Genomic DNA, 16,722 nt, shown 5'->3' with positions numbered 1-16,722 from the left:
CCCTTTGTCTCTGCCTGTTGGGTCTGGCCAACCTTAGGAGGTTGGGTCTGGATTTGTGCCGCGGGTCGAGGCCTCCTCCGTGCACAGGCCTTCGCAAGATGGCCCATCTGTCGACAAATGTGTAGCGCAGATAGTGTGTCGTGCTCTCTACAGTGGGTGCTCCTCAGTGCAATGTGCGTGACAATCTCACTCAAAATAGACTGAAAACAAAGGAACCATAGACAACAACTGAGCTCACAGAGACACAACAGCAGCAGACCACAACAAATGACTTGACTATCTCAAAGAACTGATATAGACTCTGGCTTGGCAGCACACTCAGCTCCAGCCCAGGACTCACAGGCACAATGGAGTGTCGAGGCTCAGATGTGCCGGGATGGTGAAGACATCGCTGTGTATAGACTCACTACTCCTAATGACGACGCTGGACCATGGAGCTAGAAGATGATCCACCAACGGCTCATAAATGTCAGCCACCTAAGCCAATCTCCAAACTGAGTGGTGGTGGTGACTTGGCCATGGTGTCAACTAAACCACCATCTGTATCTTGCCACGTGTCACTGCCCAGCCCAGAGAGTCCGTCTAGTGTGGACCAGACCAGACCAATTGTACTAATTGTGTGTCCTGTGAAAGTGACACTGTAGCCTGCTACAAGTTGCCCGCCACAAGACCGCTCACAGTCTCGGTGAGAGGAAATACTGAAAAAACTGTGAAAGGAAACCGCATCTGTACGCCTCAAAAGTGGAGTTAAAAACACTGCACTGCTTGCACATGCCTTAAGCCTTTGAATAGGCGGGAACCAGTATGATTGCATAGTCCAAGAATCCCAATTGGCACGACACGACAGAATGAGGCTCCACAATAAAGAGATATGCTCATTAGGTAGGGGTGAGGTAGGGGGGCTCTCATATAGTGGCTCTCATTCTTACATTCAGCTTGTACACCCCACGTGACAGGCTATTTTGGCATCCATTGGGGATTATATTGTACTCAGTAATATACAGCCCTGATTTTTCCCCAAAAAAAAAAAAGAAAAAGAAAAAGAAGGGGTGAGGTAGGGGGGTGATGGGAGACTAGGTAGAGGTGAGGGGGAAAAGGGGTGGTTAGGGGGTGTGGGTAGGTGGGCTAGATAGGGGCGAGGGCAGAGAGGGGGTGGGTAGGGGCGAGGGCAAGAGGGGGTGGGTAGGGGGCGAGGGGTGAGTAGGGGGCGAGGGCAGGGAGGGGTGGGTAGGGGCGAGGGCTAGGTAGGGGGCGAGGGTAGGGAGGGGTGAGTAGGGGCGAGGGTAAGAGGGGGTGGGTAGGGGGTGAGGGGTGAGTAGGGGGCGAGGGCAGGGAGGGGGTGGGTAGGGGGTGAGGGGTGAGTAGGGGGCGAGGGCAGGGAGGGGGTGGGTATGGGCGAGGGCAAGAGGGGTTGGGCAGGGGCGAGGGCTAGGTAGGGGGTGGGTACGTGTGATGCCTAGGTAGGTAGGGGGTGTGTAGGGACGAGGGGTGAGTAGGGGGCGAGGGCAAGGAGGGGTGGGTAGGGACGAGGGTAAGAGGGGGTGGGTAGGGGGCGAGGGCAGGGAGGGGGTGGGTAGGGGCGAGGGCTAGGTAGCAATGTGCGTGACAATCTCACTCAAAACAGACTGAAAACAAAGGAACCATAGACAACAACTAAGCTCATAGAGATACAACAACAGCAGACCACAACAAATGACTTGACTATCTCAAAGAACTGATACAGACTTTGGAGTGGCAACACACTCAGCTCCAGTCCAGGACTCACAGGTACAATGGGGTGTCGAGGCTCAGATGTGCCGGGATGGTGAAGACGTCGCTGTGTGTATAGACTCACTACTCCTAATGACGACGTTGGACCATCGAGCTAGAAGATGATCCACCAACGGCTCATAAATGTCAGCCACCTAAGCCAATCTCCAAACTGAGTGGTGGTGGTGACCTGGCCACGATGTCCACTAAACCACCGTCTGTATCTTGCCACGTGTCATTGCCCAGCCCAAAGAGTTCGTCTAGTGTGGACCAGACCAGACCAACTGTACTAACTGTGTGTCCTGTGAAAGTGACTCTATAGCCCTGCTACAGGAAACACTGATTCGGGAGGCCCGAATACTCTACATTTTGACGGAACCAACCACCACTCACTCGAGGTAGTAAGGCGACCTTTAAGAGGGTGGGTGTCTCGAACCAGAACGCGTATCGAAGGTATGCTTGCTGCTTTGGCAGCGACAGAAGCTACCGTGGGAGGTGGCTGTAGTCCTAATCTCTGAGTCTATCCTGGAAAGTAGCGGTAGCTACTCTCCTCAAGCTAGGGAAGCAGGCTGAGATGGGTAGGTCTGCCTCCTCGACAAGAGCATTGGTAGCCGGATCGAAGCGTTGGCGCCACTGTCGAAAATGAGCTATGGCTGCTCGAATGGCCAATGGGCTCATCCTTATGACCTTGGACGCCATCTTGGAAGTCTCAAACTCAATCTGGTAATAGCCGTGCCCGAGAAGCTAAACATCGATGTTCTTCCCACCTTTGCTAAAAGGCGGGCTTGAAGAAGATCTTGTACTTCTCCTCTGCTAGGTCGGGTACCGATGATCTTGCAGATAAGAGAGGTGGCCTGAAGCCGTGCCACCTTTGCCTCTATGCTCGCTTGCTATATCTGCGAAAGAGCATGTCGGAGGGTAGGTTTCACGGGGTCGGGTGAGGGGGCTTTGTTCGAGTCCCTCTGTGGCCGAGCAGAATCCTCCATGTGTGTCTGCTGCTACGACGACGAGAGAATGTGGAGTGAGGGCGAGACAAAAACGGCGAGGCGAAGTTGGGAAGTGACGACCCTGCCCACAGAGACTAGGAGCCGTAGGATGAAGCCTTTTTTTTTTGGGGGGGGGGGGGGGGGGGGGTTGGGGCAGGGAGGGCTAGCGGGAGTGGTGGCAGGTGGCGAAGCAGACGAGTAAGGAGCCGCTGTAAGGGAGCGGCGGGCGGCTGGGATTGGGTAGCGTGCAAGAGAGAGCGGGGGGGGGGGGGGGGGGGGGGGGGGGGGGGGGGGGCAATGGCAAGGGAAATCAAGGGCGTGCAGGCAGCTGTGCAACAACAATGAGCGTTTAGTGAGCTCTGGACCTAGGGATCCCAATCCTTCAATCTTATTCCATCTAGATTGGCTTTCTTAATGTTGTTTTAAAACCTAGTTTCAGGTGCACATTCTAGCACATCTCCCCAATGCCCTACCGCTTTAGCCTGAAACTTGATAGGCTGAAACTGCCCATGACATGTTGGCGTCTCAGGGTGTCCACAAACATGTAAGAAGACCCCGTTTCTGTCTTGTACAACTATCTCTACGAGAAGAGCTACGTGCCATGTTGACATACTACACCGCAAGTCAAGGCCAGGTAAGTTAGGTTTATCCTAGGGGTAACGTCTGGCAATATTGTGAGCTTGTTTGCAGGATGTGCATGCCGAAACAGGACCATTTGAATGGTTTCCCCTAAGCATAACCCGACAATAAGTATGTATATGTGTGTGTGTATCATACATACTCACACACACTTATATGCACACATATATCCATGTGCTTGAGTATGTATATACAACATTGACTTTAGTTAGAATTGTTTTCATGTTTAGTCATATGGTCTTCAAATTAATTATATTTCTTGTAATTTTTAACCAGTTTGTCAAGAAGATAAGTATGCATTTGATAATAAGTATGTATGTGTGTATGTGTGTATCGTACATACTCATACTGAGTATGTATATACAAATATTGACTATAGTTATGATTGTTTTCATGTTTTCATGCCTAGTCATATGGTTTTTAAATTGAACTTATTTCTTGTAATTTTTAACCAGATTGTCAAGAGGAGACTTTCCTCCCCAGAGGCCACCTCCAGAGGAAACAGGTGGTCACAGGTATTCTGACCAGCAGTACGAGCACCTATTGCAGCTTGTCGACATGTTGGTGCTTCCGTTACAAAGTGCCAGAGATGTGGACTTGCGTGCATTGGGGTATTCCTCGTGGAAGGAATACGTTGTGAAGGCCATATTACATCACTGGTACTTCTTTACATCCCTCTCTTTCTCGTGCTCTCTCTTTGATTGTCTCATTACTGAAGTGCATAGTTTGTCTTCTGTTTTAGGCACCCTCGCATCAGTGATGTGGAGTTGATTAGAAAGATCTCATTTCTACCCGGTCAAGAACCGCCTCCCTCTCCCCGGAAACTTCCAAGGAGGAGTATGAGAGTATGGATCAATCACTCTTTGTTTTAGTTGTTTTCCTTCAAACCTTGTTATTTTTATTGTTTGCTTGTGTGTTTGAGCGTATATGGCTAGTCTGGCTTGCTAGTGTTCCTTATGAGAGGGCACATGCTTTTGCTTCCTCTTAATAGGTTGACCTGCATAAGGTAGTAAATTGTGAGGAAAAAGGTGTCTTGATTCTTTACAAGATACTAGTTATAGAAACAAGTATGTTGAACGTACTTAGAATCATCCGGTCTGCTTGAAAAAACACTAACCATAAACGTGGCTTCAAATCAGGATAAATGTGTTAGCACCTTTGCTGGGTGGTTTAGCTAAAATGTATCGTGGGAGACAGATGATATTATTTGACATAATCTGACTAGAAAGTGATGAGTTTGTTGAACACAAATTTACTGATGGGCTGTTAAATTCTGTTGCATTCTGATAGACCTATGTGATTTGGTACAACAAGCTGCGTTTCAGATTTATGTGGCACAAACTGTGACTCTTTTAGATCAAATTAAATGACCATAACCATGAATAGAAGACCTGTACACAACTTTTGGAGGTATAAGTTCTTATAAGGCAAGATGGAACATACAAAGGTTTGGTTGAAGCAAAACTGGTTGGAAAACACCTTGGTAGAAAGAGACAATTGGTTATGCTCCAAAACAGGATAGATGGATAAGAGGATTCTATATACAATTGCAAGTATAACAACATAAGCAAAATAAAAACTCCTTGCATGCAGGCAAAATTGTGTGTGTGTGTGTGTGTGTGTGTGTGTGAGAGAGAGAGAGAGAGAGAGAGAGAGAGAGAGAGAGAGAGAGAGAGAGAGAGAGAGAGATTTTACGTCCATAGGAGGCCGAAATCGGCCTATGAGACAAATTAAATGTACATGGGTGTATGTCCTCCATCTATCGGAAAAGGAAAAATGGTACAAAATAGAAAAACCATTGGCAGTGTAATGGTAGTAGGGTAGTGTGTAGGAAGGAGGAGGAGGGGGTGGGGGGGGGGTGCCCTATCACTAGAAGGTAGTATGCATGTCTATATGCTCAAGGTAGTACAATCATGAAAAATGCATATGACTATCTAGCTCCAACTCCTACTGAGTTGGGGGTGTAGAATGTGATAATGGGTGAATTTGGGGCGATGGCGACTCGAATGAAGGTGGCAGGATCGGCCATCATCCAGGCTCGGTGCTCCTCAGTTGCTCGGCGGTGCCGGGTCTGGATGTCTTGGGTCTGTCGATGGTGGAGTTGCTGAGCACGGTAACCTGCAGACTGTGGTTGTCTTCTAGCTCCGCTAATCTCAACATGCTAAAGGGTGACCCCTTTCTGTGTGACTGGCGGTGGTGGGGCAGTAGTGCTCTGAAAGAAATTTGTGAATTGTGCCTATCTACCCTATGTCGCTGTAGGGGGCTCCAATAGTATCTCTCTGTTGCTGATCTCTACTAGGAAGTGACCCAACTATCACTGCTCTTTGGAATCCATGATCTCTTGGAGAGTTGGTTGTCCTATGAAAAGATCCTCGTACCGGGTCTTAATGTCATCGTATGCTCTACATCTGGAGAAAAAGTGCTCCTCACCCTCCTCTCTTATCCCGCATATCCTCTCCTCCTTGGGGGTGCCGTCAGCTCTGCCTATCTCAATCTCTAATGTGTGTGATACTACTCTGAGATGACCAATAGCCATCGGTGAGTTGTGGGGCATGTAGGTGTCCATGTAGTGTGGTCGCTGGATAAACCCGTCAGCTAGGATGGTGAGGAATTGATCTCTATACAATGTCATCTTCGAAAGAAGAAGAGGTTCCAACTAAATCTATCTGATGTGTAACTGCCATAAGTCCTGCCTAAGCACTGTGTTCCACTCATTGTGTGAGAGGCGATAAAAAGGTGAGTCTGAGTTGTACTGAAAGGGCAGCAACCTCTCCATATCCACGTCCTATGTGCCAAACCATGCTATAACTTGTGAGTACGACTATCTACTCACCACTGACTCTGAGAGCTTGTCTAGAGGTCTCAATGACCCTGCGTGTGAGTCTGTCGGTTGGTAGGTCTCTCATCCGCTGGATAAAGCTTATCGTCTGGAAGAGCGCCTCTACTACCATGTGTAGTGTGGCGAGCTCTGCTCGGATAATGTCGTGTGGCACCATGCGCTTGCTATCTGATAAGCGTGAGATCATACATATCTGGGGGCTCTCTATTTGTGTCCACATATCAACTGCTAGCCCCGATGCCCATATTGCTGTCGGGTACATCAAAGCTGGTGTGACTAGTGTGTCAAAAAGCCACCTATCACAAACTGTTACGTGTCAAGCCACTAAAGAACGGAGCCAATCTGCAGAACCCGGCCAAGAGGCCTAAACCCTAAGAAGAAGCAGAAGCAGAAGAAGTGTTCACCAACTTACAAGTCCTCGCCGAGTGGGCCTAATTTAAAAACAAGTTTGTACCAACTTATGGGACCCCGTTTGATGAAGCCCAAGGAACTGGAAGCAGATTCCATTTAGGACCAGCGTCGAAATTGATGACGTGGAAGCTGTACGAACGTCCTGCAATTTGCTCTGACATGCTGACGTGGTAGTTGTACAGATTTCCGTGTTTTACGTTGACATACTGACGTGGCAGCTGTACGGATTTTTGCAAACGTGCTGGCAGCTTTTGGCGCTAGTGCTTTTGGGACCAAATGCTTTTGAGTTTGAAGCTTGTCATGTATTTTCTTTTCGTAAGCCAAGGGCCTTTAAATATGAGCCAAGGGCTCATTCTCTGGCATGCTTCCGTGTGAAGGTGCAGGGAATGGAGTACTGGGGTTGTACCAAGTTCAAACAATATAAAGAAATACCGAAAGGGGTACCAGGGTTTGGGGCCAACTCTCTCTTGGGGTGCAACACGGCCCTTGTGTTGTGCATCTCTTTCAGTTTAGTATTATTTGAAGTGCTTAAAGTTGTTCAATCTGCTCTTTCCTGTTGGCCCATGATGCCCGTCCTCGTGACAGTGGTATTAGAGCTTTAGGCGTGTGCTTTTTTGAAAGCATACCGGTTCTACCAAAGAGCAGAGAGAGCAAACTGGCACTTCGAAATTTCTATAATGAATCTTCGTGTCCTGACCCTGGATTTATTAGCCACTCCCACCCATACTCCATCGCGCATTGGGTGCGCTCCCGTCTTCATCGCTCTGTCTTACAGGGCATAAGCCATAAGGAATTCAAGATCACTTGCATGAGAAGGATCAATTTTTTTTTGAGGTCGTTTTTCTCAGAGGTAGTGTGTCACGTGACACATCCAACCCTATGTGTCCGTGGACAAGCTACAGCACGACAAGGGTTTACTCAGCCCAATCAGTCTAGATTTAGAAGTGATCTGGCACTTTTGTGAGTCTATTCGCAGACCGTGCATGTCCAGACACTTAGTGTAGATGCATATCCTCCGGTTGCATACAGCATGATCATAAGCATTCCCATTAGGATCCATCAGAATCCAGTGCATTTAGCCTGTTTTACCTATTTTTGATATTTTTCACTTATTATTTTTAAGTGACTTTTGTTGGAAAGTAGGTAGGGAAAATTGAGTAAGTTTGTATATAAGCAAATCTAGACTAGCACTAAGTGGCAGAAGAGGCAGCAAGAGCACCTTGCTCAACAGGCAACTTCTCAGCAAGACCAACCCCTGTGACTACTCTGGCGTTTTCTCCACAAAAGACCTAGCGTTTTTGCATCAGATCAGCCTATCGTTTTGCTTTTGCAGAACAACCGGCGACAACAGAGAAGATTTTCAGCCCTAGCGTTTTTGCATCTGCATCATCACCCAGCGTTTTGCAGATTCACCGCGACGGAACATCAAGAAACCTCAGCATTTTTAGTTTTAAGCCCTTAGACACCGCAGATCAAGTCCCGAACCTCGCAAATCTCACCTTTCCGCAGCAGTTCCTCGCCGCACGGTCAATTTCTGCAAGGTTTACAGTTTCAGCCCGGAAAACGCAGATTTCAGCATCTGCGTTTTCAGCGCGCCGTTGTCGCATTGTCGCCATCGACATCGTCATCGACATAGAGTCAGAATTCAGCAGATAAAGATTTGCAGATTTCAGCCCTTAGAAATTTTAGATTTCAGCCCGTCTCGTCGTCGTCCTCATCGTCGTCGACATCACCGGCAAGTCCAAGCATTGTAGAGATTGTGCAATCATAATTAGACCGCTCTCGCTATAGAGAGTGGGGCCTTCGGAGGAGGGTTTTACAAGGTCTCTAGTGTCGTATTCTCTTCTCTATCTCTCAGTCTCATACACTTCCATTCACAATGTCCATTCACTTTGTTTGTGTCCATTGCACTCTCTCACTAATCCTAATCGCTTGGGCGTGTCGATTCCTAATCGTGTTTTTGAAGAGTGACAGGAATCCCAAGAAAGAAGGGCTTGCCCAGCCTCCCCTTGTGCCTCTTTTGACTCATTGAGAGCGGACCGTGCCCTTAGCGGCCGGCCAATCGACGTGAGGTGGGAAAAAGCAACCCTGGTGTCAACGCAAGGCCGCCAAGGGGTGCGCCCGCGGAAAAGAGCAGAACTCGGGTGAAGAGAAGATCCTTCTCAAACACAGATTGCAAGCGAAAGGAAACCTTAAGAACCTCAAGACCCTCAAGAACCCAAGAACCCAAGACCCTCAAGAACCCAAGTTCCTCGTGAACTTAAGAACCCAAGACCCACCAGAACCCAAGTTCCTCGTGAACTTAAGAACCCAAGACAACAAGAACCCACGACTTCAGTGGATAGTCATCACTCGAAGCGGAATGGCTACTTCGCTTGGAGGTGATGAGCATGAGAGAGGCGAAGAAGAATTTTCCCCACCAGGAATTTTTTTCTGACCCTCTCCCTTCCCCATCTACATCACGGATTGCACTAACTCCTATAGAGGCTTTCGACAAGATGGTGATGGACATGAAGTTAGAACGCGAAGCAAGACAGGCAGAAAGAAAAGCAGAAATGGATCGCAGACACACAGAAAGAAAAGCAGAAATGGATCACAGACACGCAGAAAGCAAAGCAGAAAGAGAAGCAGAAAGAAAAGCAGCCAAAGCAAGACAAGAACAGAGCGACCGACACATGCAAGAGTTCTTGTGACTCTTTTCTTAAGTGCAGGCACAGATGCAAGAGATTCAGGAGACGGAGACTCTCTCAGTTTCTTCTTCTCCCAAGCATGACACACATGATTTGCATGATGATACGCATGATGAAATGAATGATAAAGACAAGCATGATGATTTGCATGATCAAGAGGTGATTTCTCACAAGTATGATGAGTTGCATGAAGATGAAGTGATTGTTCACAAGGATGATGTGTTAGTGGATGCTTTTTCTAGCGAAGCTAACCTCGTCACAGATTCGATCAATCACGAAGAATCCCCCACAAGAAGATTCTGTAGATCCCGAAGAAGCGATCTTGGCTCTCAAGCCTAGGTCCAAGGAACCCTCACAGGAAGTATTATGTGTTCGCATTATTAGAACGCACGCACTGTTCGAGTGTTTCATTCGTGATCGTTTTCTGTATTTTAGTCAGCATCTTTATGTGATCCCTTTTCCTACGCATGACATATTGTATGTTGAGCATGTTTCTCTCATGGATGAGCACGAATGTATGCGGATTTTTCATGAAAAGCTGAAAAGTATGCATTCAAGGAAGTCACATTACATGCCTCTTCCTTGGCACGACACAGTCGTAGAAAGAGCACATGAAAGTATGAGCACCAAGCATGCGCATTTCCGTTGTGAATTGCCACAATTGATTGCTTTAGATTATAAGAGAAAGATTCGATCTCATTGTTTGCGTGTATGTGGTGAACGGTTTAGCACTCCGTCTCTTTGTTCATCTACATTGCATGCACAGTCTTTGAGGAAGACAAGATTTTTTCCACTCACTTTACATGGAATAGGTATGTTCATGGTTTTGTGTTGGAAATGGTTTCAGGAATTTTCAGTCATGGAGATTCTTGAAGACGAAAGAAGCATGACTCTCGACGACGTTGAAGCATCGAAGGAGCCACAAAAGACTTTGTGTCGCTTTCGGCGCGGCCCAAAGAAGCAAGCATTGCAGACCTTTATGAAGTTCAAGTACCGTACGACTCACACATCAGAGTGGGCCGGCGAAGAGTCCCTTCCAGGATTCCGGATGCTATTGGCGCTCTCCCTCGACGCCATACAGTTCGATACCAGTACCTCACTTTGAAAAGGAGGAGATGTCACGTGACACATCCAACCCTATGTGTCCATGGACAAGCTACAACATAACAGGGTTCAGTCAGTCCAGTCAGTCTAGATTAGAAGTGATCTGGCACTTCTGTGAGTCTATTCATAGACCGTGCACTTAGTGTAGATGCATATCCTCTGGTTGCACACAACATGATCATCAGTATTCCCATCAGAATCCATTAGAATCAGCTAGGGGATTTTTCCAGTGCATTTAGCCTATTTTTCCTATTTTTGACATTTTTCACTTATTAATTTAAGTGACTTCCCAACAAAAGTAGGTAGAGCAATTTGGGTAAGAAAATATATAAGCAAACCAAAGCTAACATTCTTCCATACAGTTCGGTACCAGTACCTCACTTTGAAAAGGAGGGGATGTCACGTGACACATCCAACCCTATGTGTCCGTGGACAAGCTACAACACGACAAGGGTTCACTCAGTCCAATCAGTCTAGATTTAGAAGTGATCTGGCACTTTTGTGAGTCTGTTCGCAAACCGTGCATGTCCAGACACTTAGTGTAGATGCATATCCTCCGGTTGCATACAGCATGATCATAAGCATTCCCATCAGAATCCTTCAAGGGAATTTTCCAGTGCATTTAGCTTATTTTACCTATTTTTGATATTTTTCATGTATTATTTTTAAGTGACTTTTGTTGGAAAGTAGGTAGGGCAAATTGAGTAAGTTTGTATATAAGCAAACCTAGACTAGCACTAATTGGCAGAAGAGGCAGCAAGAGCACCTTGCTCAACATGCAACTTCTCAGCAAGACCAACCCCCGCGACTACTCTGGCGTTTTCTCCACAGAAGACCTAGTGTTTTTGCGTCAGATCAGCCTTGGCGATTTGTGCACAGCAGATCAGCCCCGGCGTCATCAAGACACAGCAGATCAGCCTAGCGTTTTGCTTTTGCAGAACATCCGGCGACAGCAGAGAAGATTTTCAGCCCTAGCGTTTTTGCATCTGCATCATCACCCAGCGTTTTGCAGATTCACCACGACGGAACATCAAGAAACCTCAGCGTTTTTAGTTTTCAGCCCTTAGACACCGCAGATCAAGTCCCGAACCTCGCAGACCTCACCTTCCCGTAGCAGTTCCTCGCCGCACGGTCAGTTTCCGCAAGGTTTACAGTTCCTTTTCAGCGCGTCGTCGTCGCATCGTTGCCATCAACATCGTCATCGACATAGAGTCAGAATTCAGCAGATAAAGATTTGCAGATTTCAGCCCTTAGAACTTTTAGATTTCAGCCTGTCTCGTCGTCATCCTCATCGTCGTCGACATCACCGGCAAGTCCAAGCATTGTAGAGATTGTGCAATCATAAGTAGACCGCTCTCGCCATAGAGAGTGGGGCCTTCGGAGGAGGGTTTTACGTCTCTGGTGTCGTATTCTCTTCTCTATCTCTCAGTCTCATATGGTTCCATTCACAGTGTCCATTCACTTTGTTTGTGTCCATTGCACTCTCTCACTAAAAGAACGGAGCCCTTCCGTAAGTAAAAGAAACCTTGAGCACAGTTCGGAGCACTCATCTTGAGCAAAGTTCAAACATTCATTCCGCTGCACCTTACATAGTGCCATGAAGTGGTGGAATGCTATAGCTACCAAGCCGCACACTCCAAGGACTTGGCAAGCTTTCCAAGAATTTTTTCTACCGGAAGTCACTTGCCTTCAGAAATCTTCCTTTGGAGTGCAGCTTCTGGCAGACTGGGGTATCCTGAAATGCTTGCTATGCAAACCCTAGCAGATTACAATTTGAAATTTCTCGACATCTCTCAGCAGGTGTCTCTCCCTGAGTTGATAGCCTTGGAGGTCTAGTGTGATTGCTATATCTTGTGGCTACCATCATCGCCACAATTGTGAGGGCTAGTCCAGAATGCCATTACTTAGCCTTCAAATACAACGATTACGCCCACCAATTCCTAACTTGAACAGATGGCCATTCTTGAGGGCAACCAAAAGCATGAAAAAATTGAATCCGCTAGGTGTGGTGCCTTGACCAACCTTAAAGACTTTTCATATTTGCTGTTATGAGCCAGAAGTGTTGAAATAGGATAGAATTTTTTCAAAAGAAAATTGAAACAACTAGTCTTGCTTGGTTGGCCTTGTGGTGTCAATTTACTTTCTCAAGGTATAGTAAAATACTATTGGATAACTTTTTTCAAAAAATAGTATATCAAGATGAGCACAAAATATTTTTTCGAAACATGTTTTTAATGTGAAAAGCAAATTGTGATTGTCGCGTTACAATCAAACACTCTTATTTTTTTGCAAATAGAGAAATGACCTTATTTGTGATGGTTTCTCTTAAACAAGTACGCACTTGCCTTTGATGAACTATGAACAAAGTTAAACTTTGCATACCATCAAAATTTTAAATTAGCAAAAAGGTAAATAGTGCACGATCTACATGTTATTTGTGATGGTTTCACACTAAGCACTTGCCTTTGATGAACTATGAACAAAAGTAGAATAGTAATTAAACTTTGCATACCATCAAAATTTTAAATTAGCAAAAAGGTCCATTTCCTCATACATAGTCATGGTATTCAAGAACAAGATAACGAACGGTATTTAAGAACAAGATAACGAACCTGAATTTTTGTGTGATAATTTGATATTCAAGTTTGTGACACAGCTATGTGAATTTGTTTGTTCAATTTCGTATTCAACGTATTCAAGTCCTTGTCACCACGATATGAGGCAGTTCCTATAATTAACATGTTCCGAGAGACTACAATTCGAATAGAAAGCTCATTAAGAACCTTAGTAAACATTAAACCAACTTTAGATTTTTGTGGTTGATGCTCTTTTTAAGAGCTAGGATTTCTATCATCTTAATCTGCTTTCGTCTCTACATTCATCATCATTGTCACTGCCATCATATCCATTATTGCAATTATCGTGCTCTCTGCGAGTCGTTTGTCCATTGCATCCCTGTGGCTACAATCTCTTCTATATCAAATTCCATCCTGTTTGTCATAGTCTTTTCTTCTTTCATACTTCTCTTATATCGATCATATCTATCTTGATCTCCAGCATCAAATAGATCATGTTGAGGCTTTCAATAAACTTTTTCTGCTTTTCACTCTTCTACACGAGGCGCCTTTGCTAAAGCTTTCTTAGAATAGCTGATGTTGGCTTCCAAGCTCTATGCAACATGAGCTTTTTTCAAATTCAGGTTGTTTATCGTTACTGTCGCTGCTTTATTCCTGAAGGCCGTGCGATAAATTAAAAGTGTGCACGTGAGGGTATCAGCAGAATTAGGAAAAGCGCTGCATAGAAGAGATGGATGCAAGCAGCGTCCGATTTGATCATGTGGTCCACGGCTGACATTAGGTGGGCTTCACCATGGCCATCTTTGCATCAAACATGGATGCCTTGCTCTAGGGTACCTTATTTCACAAATCATGGTCCCTTGCCTATGGAGCTACTGCCAACATCACGCACAAATCTACTCACCTTCCCCAATGTCATCCATAGACTGCCGCAACACGAAAACATAGTTCCGTCTATGCATAAGAGTGCGAGAAAAACAAGTGGCATACGTGTTGTACAAGATACTTCTCTCTCCATTTCTGTTGTCTGCACAACCTATACTCTCTTCTCATCTCAAAACATTCCAAAATTCTGTTTTGTGCATTATAAAGCACTCTTAACAACTCTTGACTAAGAATCTTATCAAAAAATTTTGCCCGTCTTAACGTCTTGCAGAATCCCACATGCAATCAAGACGTAAGCATAGCCTTCAAGACCAAAGCATAGGTGATTTCATCCCCAGAGATGCCCTCACTTTATATCTGCTCAAAACAGCCCAGAGTTGCCTGGCCGTGCCCCTGTTCCGCATCTCCTACAATCAGTAGGTTCCAAGAGATGACATTGCGTTCAAGAAGCTCCTCCAGCACTTTTTGTGCTTTCTGAAGTACACCATATTTGGTGTACATGTCGACCAAGGCAATGGAAAGTATAGCTTCTTTTTTCAGCAGCCTGTGACTGACAATTTCATCGTGAATTTTGTTGCCGATATCAGCGTCTTGCATAGTGTCACATGCCCTCAAGATGAAAGCATACGTGATTTTGCATCTGTAGAGATGCCCTCACTTCGCATTTGCTGAAAACAGTCCTGGGCTACCTGGCCTTGCCCACTTCCGACATACATGTAGACCAAGGCAGTGCCAAGCATAACGTGTTTTTTGACAGCCTCTGACTAACAAAATCATCGTGAATTCCTTTGCCCATTGTAGCGTCTTCCAAATTGCCACATACCTTCAAGATGGAAGCATAGGTGATTGCATTTGGAGAGATGTGCTCGCTGAGCATCAGCTAATAACACTCCAGAGCTTTTCCTGGCCCTGCCCTTGTTTGGCATATCCCGCAATCAGTGCATTTTAAGACTTAACATTCCGGACAGTCAGCTCCTCAAGAACTATTTGTGCTTTCTGAAGTACACCTGTCCTTGCATATCCTGCAATTAATGTGTTCCAAGAGTCGACATTCCGTACAAGAAGCTCCTCAAACACTTTTGATGCTTTCTGAGGTACACCATATTTGGCATGTATGTCGACCAAGGAGCACAAATTCTTTTTATAGGAGCCCCTAACAAAAGGAAGACGGATCTCTACTTCCCTCCCATATTGTCTACACATTGTACTGCTTAGTTCACACATTTCACGCCTTTCACCTTTCACACCTATCAGCTTAGTTTAGGATTCCGTAGTATTTATTTTTTGTTATCCTAGTTTAATTTATTTTGTTAATCTGACTTTGTATCAGACACACCGCATTGTAACTTTCTGGTCTCATAGGTCACTTTGGCCTTTTGAAGACGTTAATATAACATTTCATTTCATTTCTCTCTCTGTAACCCTACACAATGTCGCTGAATCTCCAGTATATAGAGCCCAAGACATCTCTGATCTTGGTATCTCATAACTCTAGATAGAGGCCCAAAACATTCTCTAAAGAGGCAGTGAAAGCTGCCACGTATCTCATAGTATGCTGTACAGTGGCATATATAGTGGAGCTCTGTCTCTGGTTCTCTCTGACATAGCTGGCACAAACTGGCCTCGGCTGAAATGCCTCAAAATCGACCAGTCTCAATCTCCAACTGGTGTGATGATGTCCGAATCTGTCTAATAGAACATTGTAAGCCATGGGGCAAGTGAGTGTCCATGTAGGCAAGCCTAGATAAGAATTCATCCTTTGAGCTGGAGAAAATGCTCTTTGTATGTAGTCATCTTCGTGTCAAGCTCCTGTATGTATCCATGTCCTCTATGTATCCCAACTGAAACAGATCTTGTTGTATAAGTCTAGTGACCTCCCTCCGCGTGTGTGTGTGTGTGTGTGTGTGAGAGAGAGAGAGAGGGTGCATCTAGAGAATACTAGAAGGAGGGTAGCTTGTCCATAGAGAAACCATGTAGCTCAAACCACGCTTCTATCTAGGCATATCACAGAGAGAGAGAGAGAGAGAGAGAGAGAGAGAGAGAGAGAGATTGAATTTTGTTATCGGTGGGATGCATGGACACTTTTGTATGTGTATGCAGAACTGGAATAAACCAGAGGCCAAGCCTGTAGATGAATCCAGCAAAGAAAAAGTGAAAGAAATTTCTGCTCAACCTTTGGACAGTGAATGCAGAGAAGCGGCTGGCTGTAGTTTGATTGGGTGAAAAGCAGCTTGATTACCTGTCATGAATGCACCAAAGCAATGTTGGGTGTGGGAAAGTTTGAAAATTTGCACCTTACCTCATGAGGACTTATCCTTCAGTTTTATGACACATAAAATTCTCAAGTCTAAGTTTGCAATAAGTCTCTACTACAGGAATGTCCTCTCTTCCGGAAAGGTCACAAATGTCCTGTGGTTTTTTCCTCTCATTGTACGTGTCATTGTGGAGATAATGGTTGTACCTTTTTGATTGGAAATCAAAGAGTTTTTGATTGTGTAGATAATGGTTGTACCTTTTTGATTGGAAATCAAAGAGTTTTGGATTGTGTAGATAATGGTTGTACCTTTTTGATTGGAAATCAAAGAGTTTTGTAGCCCTTGCACTATCTCTTTGGAAATGATACTAGTGGAATGATGGCCAACAGCAATAGGTTTTGGCATCAGATTGTCATGGAAAGACCTTGTTGGACAAATATCTGCATTTAAGTTGTCTAAAGGTTAGCTTTACGTTTGCCATGCATTTGTCTAGTTAAACATATGAGGGCATCCTTAAATTGGGGACAACCTCCTTTTCTTGGCTTTCTCTCTTCTTTAACCTCTTTATTCACTTGAATGGTTGTACCT

The 16,722-nt window shown here is 45.4% G+C and overlaps 1 protein-coding gene across 2 annotated transcripts in view; it reads left to right on the top strand.

The window, feature by feature from the left end:
* The window catches only part of LOC147420210 (uncharacterized), a 54,582-nt gene extending 38,140 nt beyond the window's left edge, over nt 1-16,442 (top strand). Inside the window, exons 2-4 of one of the 2 annotated variants that reach the window (XM_086504967.1) lie at nt 3,830-4,033; nt 4,117-4,219; nt 15,980-16,442. In XM_086504967.1, coding sequence (XP_086361093.1) covers nt 3,830-4,033; nt 4,117-4,219; nt 15,980-16,102 — 430 coding nt within the window. In that variant the 3' untranslated portion in view covers nt 16,103-16,442. Of the gene's footprint in view, nt 1-3,829; nt 4,034-4,116; nt 4,220-15,979 lie in introns of those variants that run through there. The other variant, XR_015187025.1, reaches the window with a different exon arrangement.
* Nucleotides 16,443-16,722: the final 280 nt, after the last annotated feature.

Source organism: Adiantum capillus-veneris, chromosome 28 (genome assembly GCF_014529385.1).
Source record: "Adiantum capillus-veneris isolate H3 chromosome 28, ASM1452938v2, whole genome shotgun sequence".
Classification (NCBI taxonomy): Eukaryota; Viridiplantae; Streptophyta; class Polypodiopsida; order Polypodiales; family Pteridaceae; genus Adiantum; species Adiantum capillus-veneris.
Note: the sequence above shows the minus strand (reverse complement) of the source record. Positions and strands in the feature narration are given on the sequence as shown.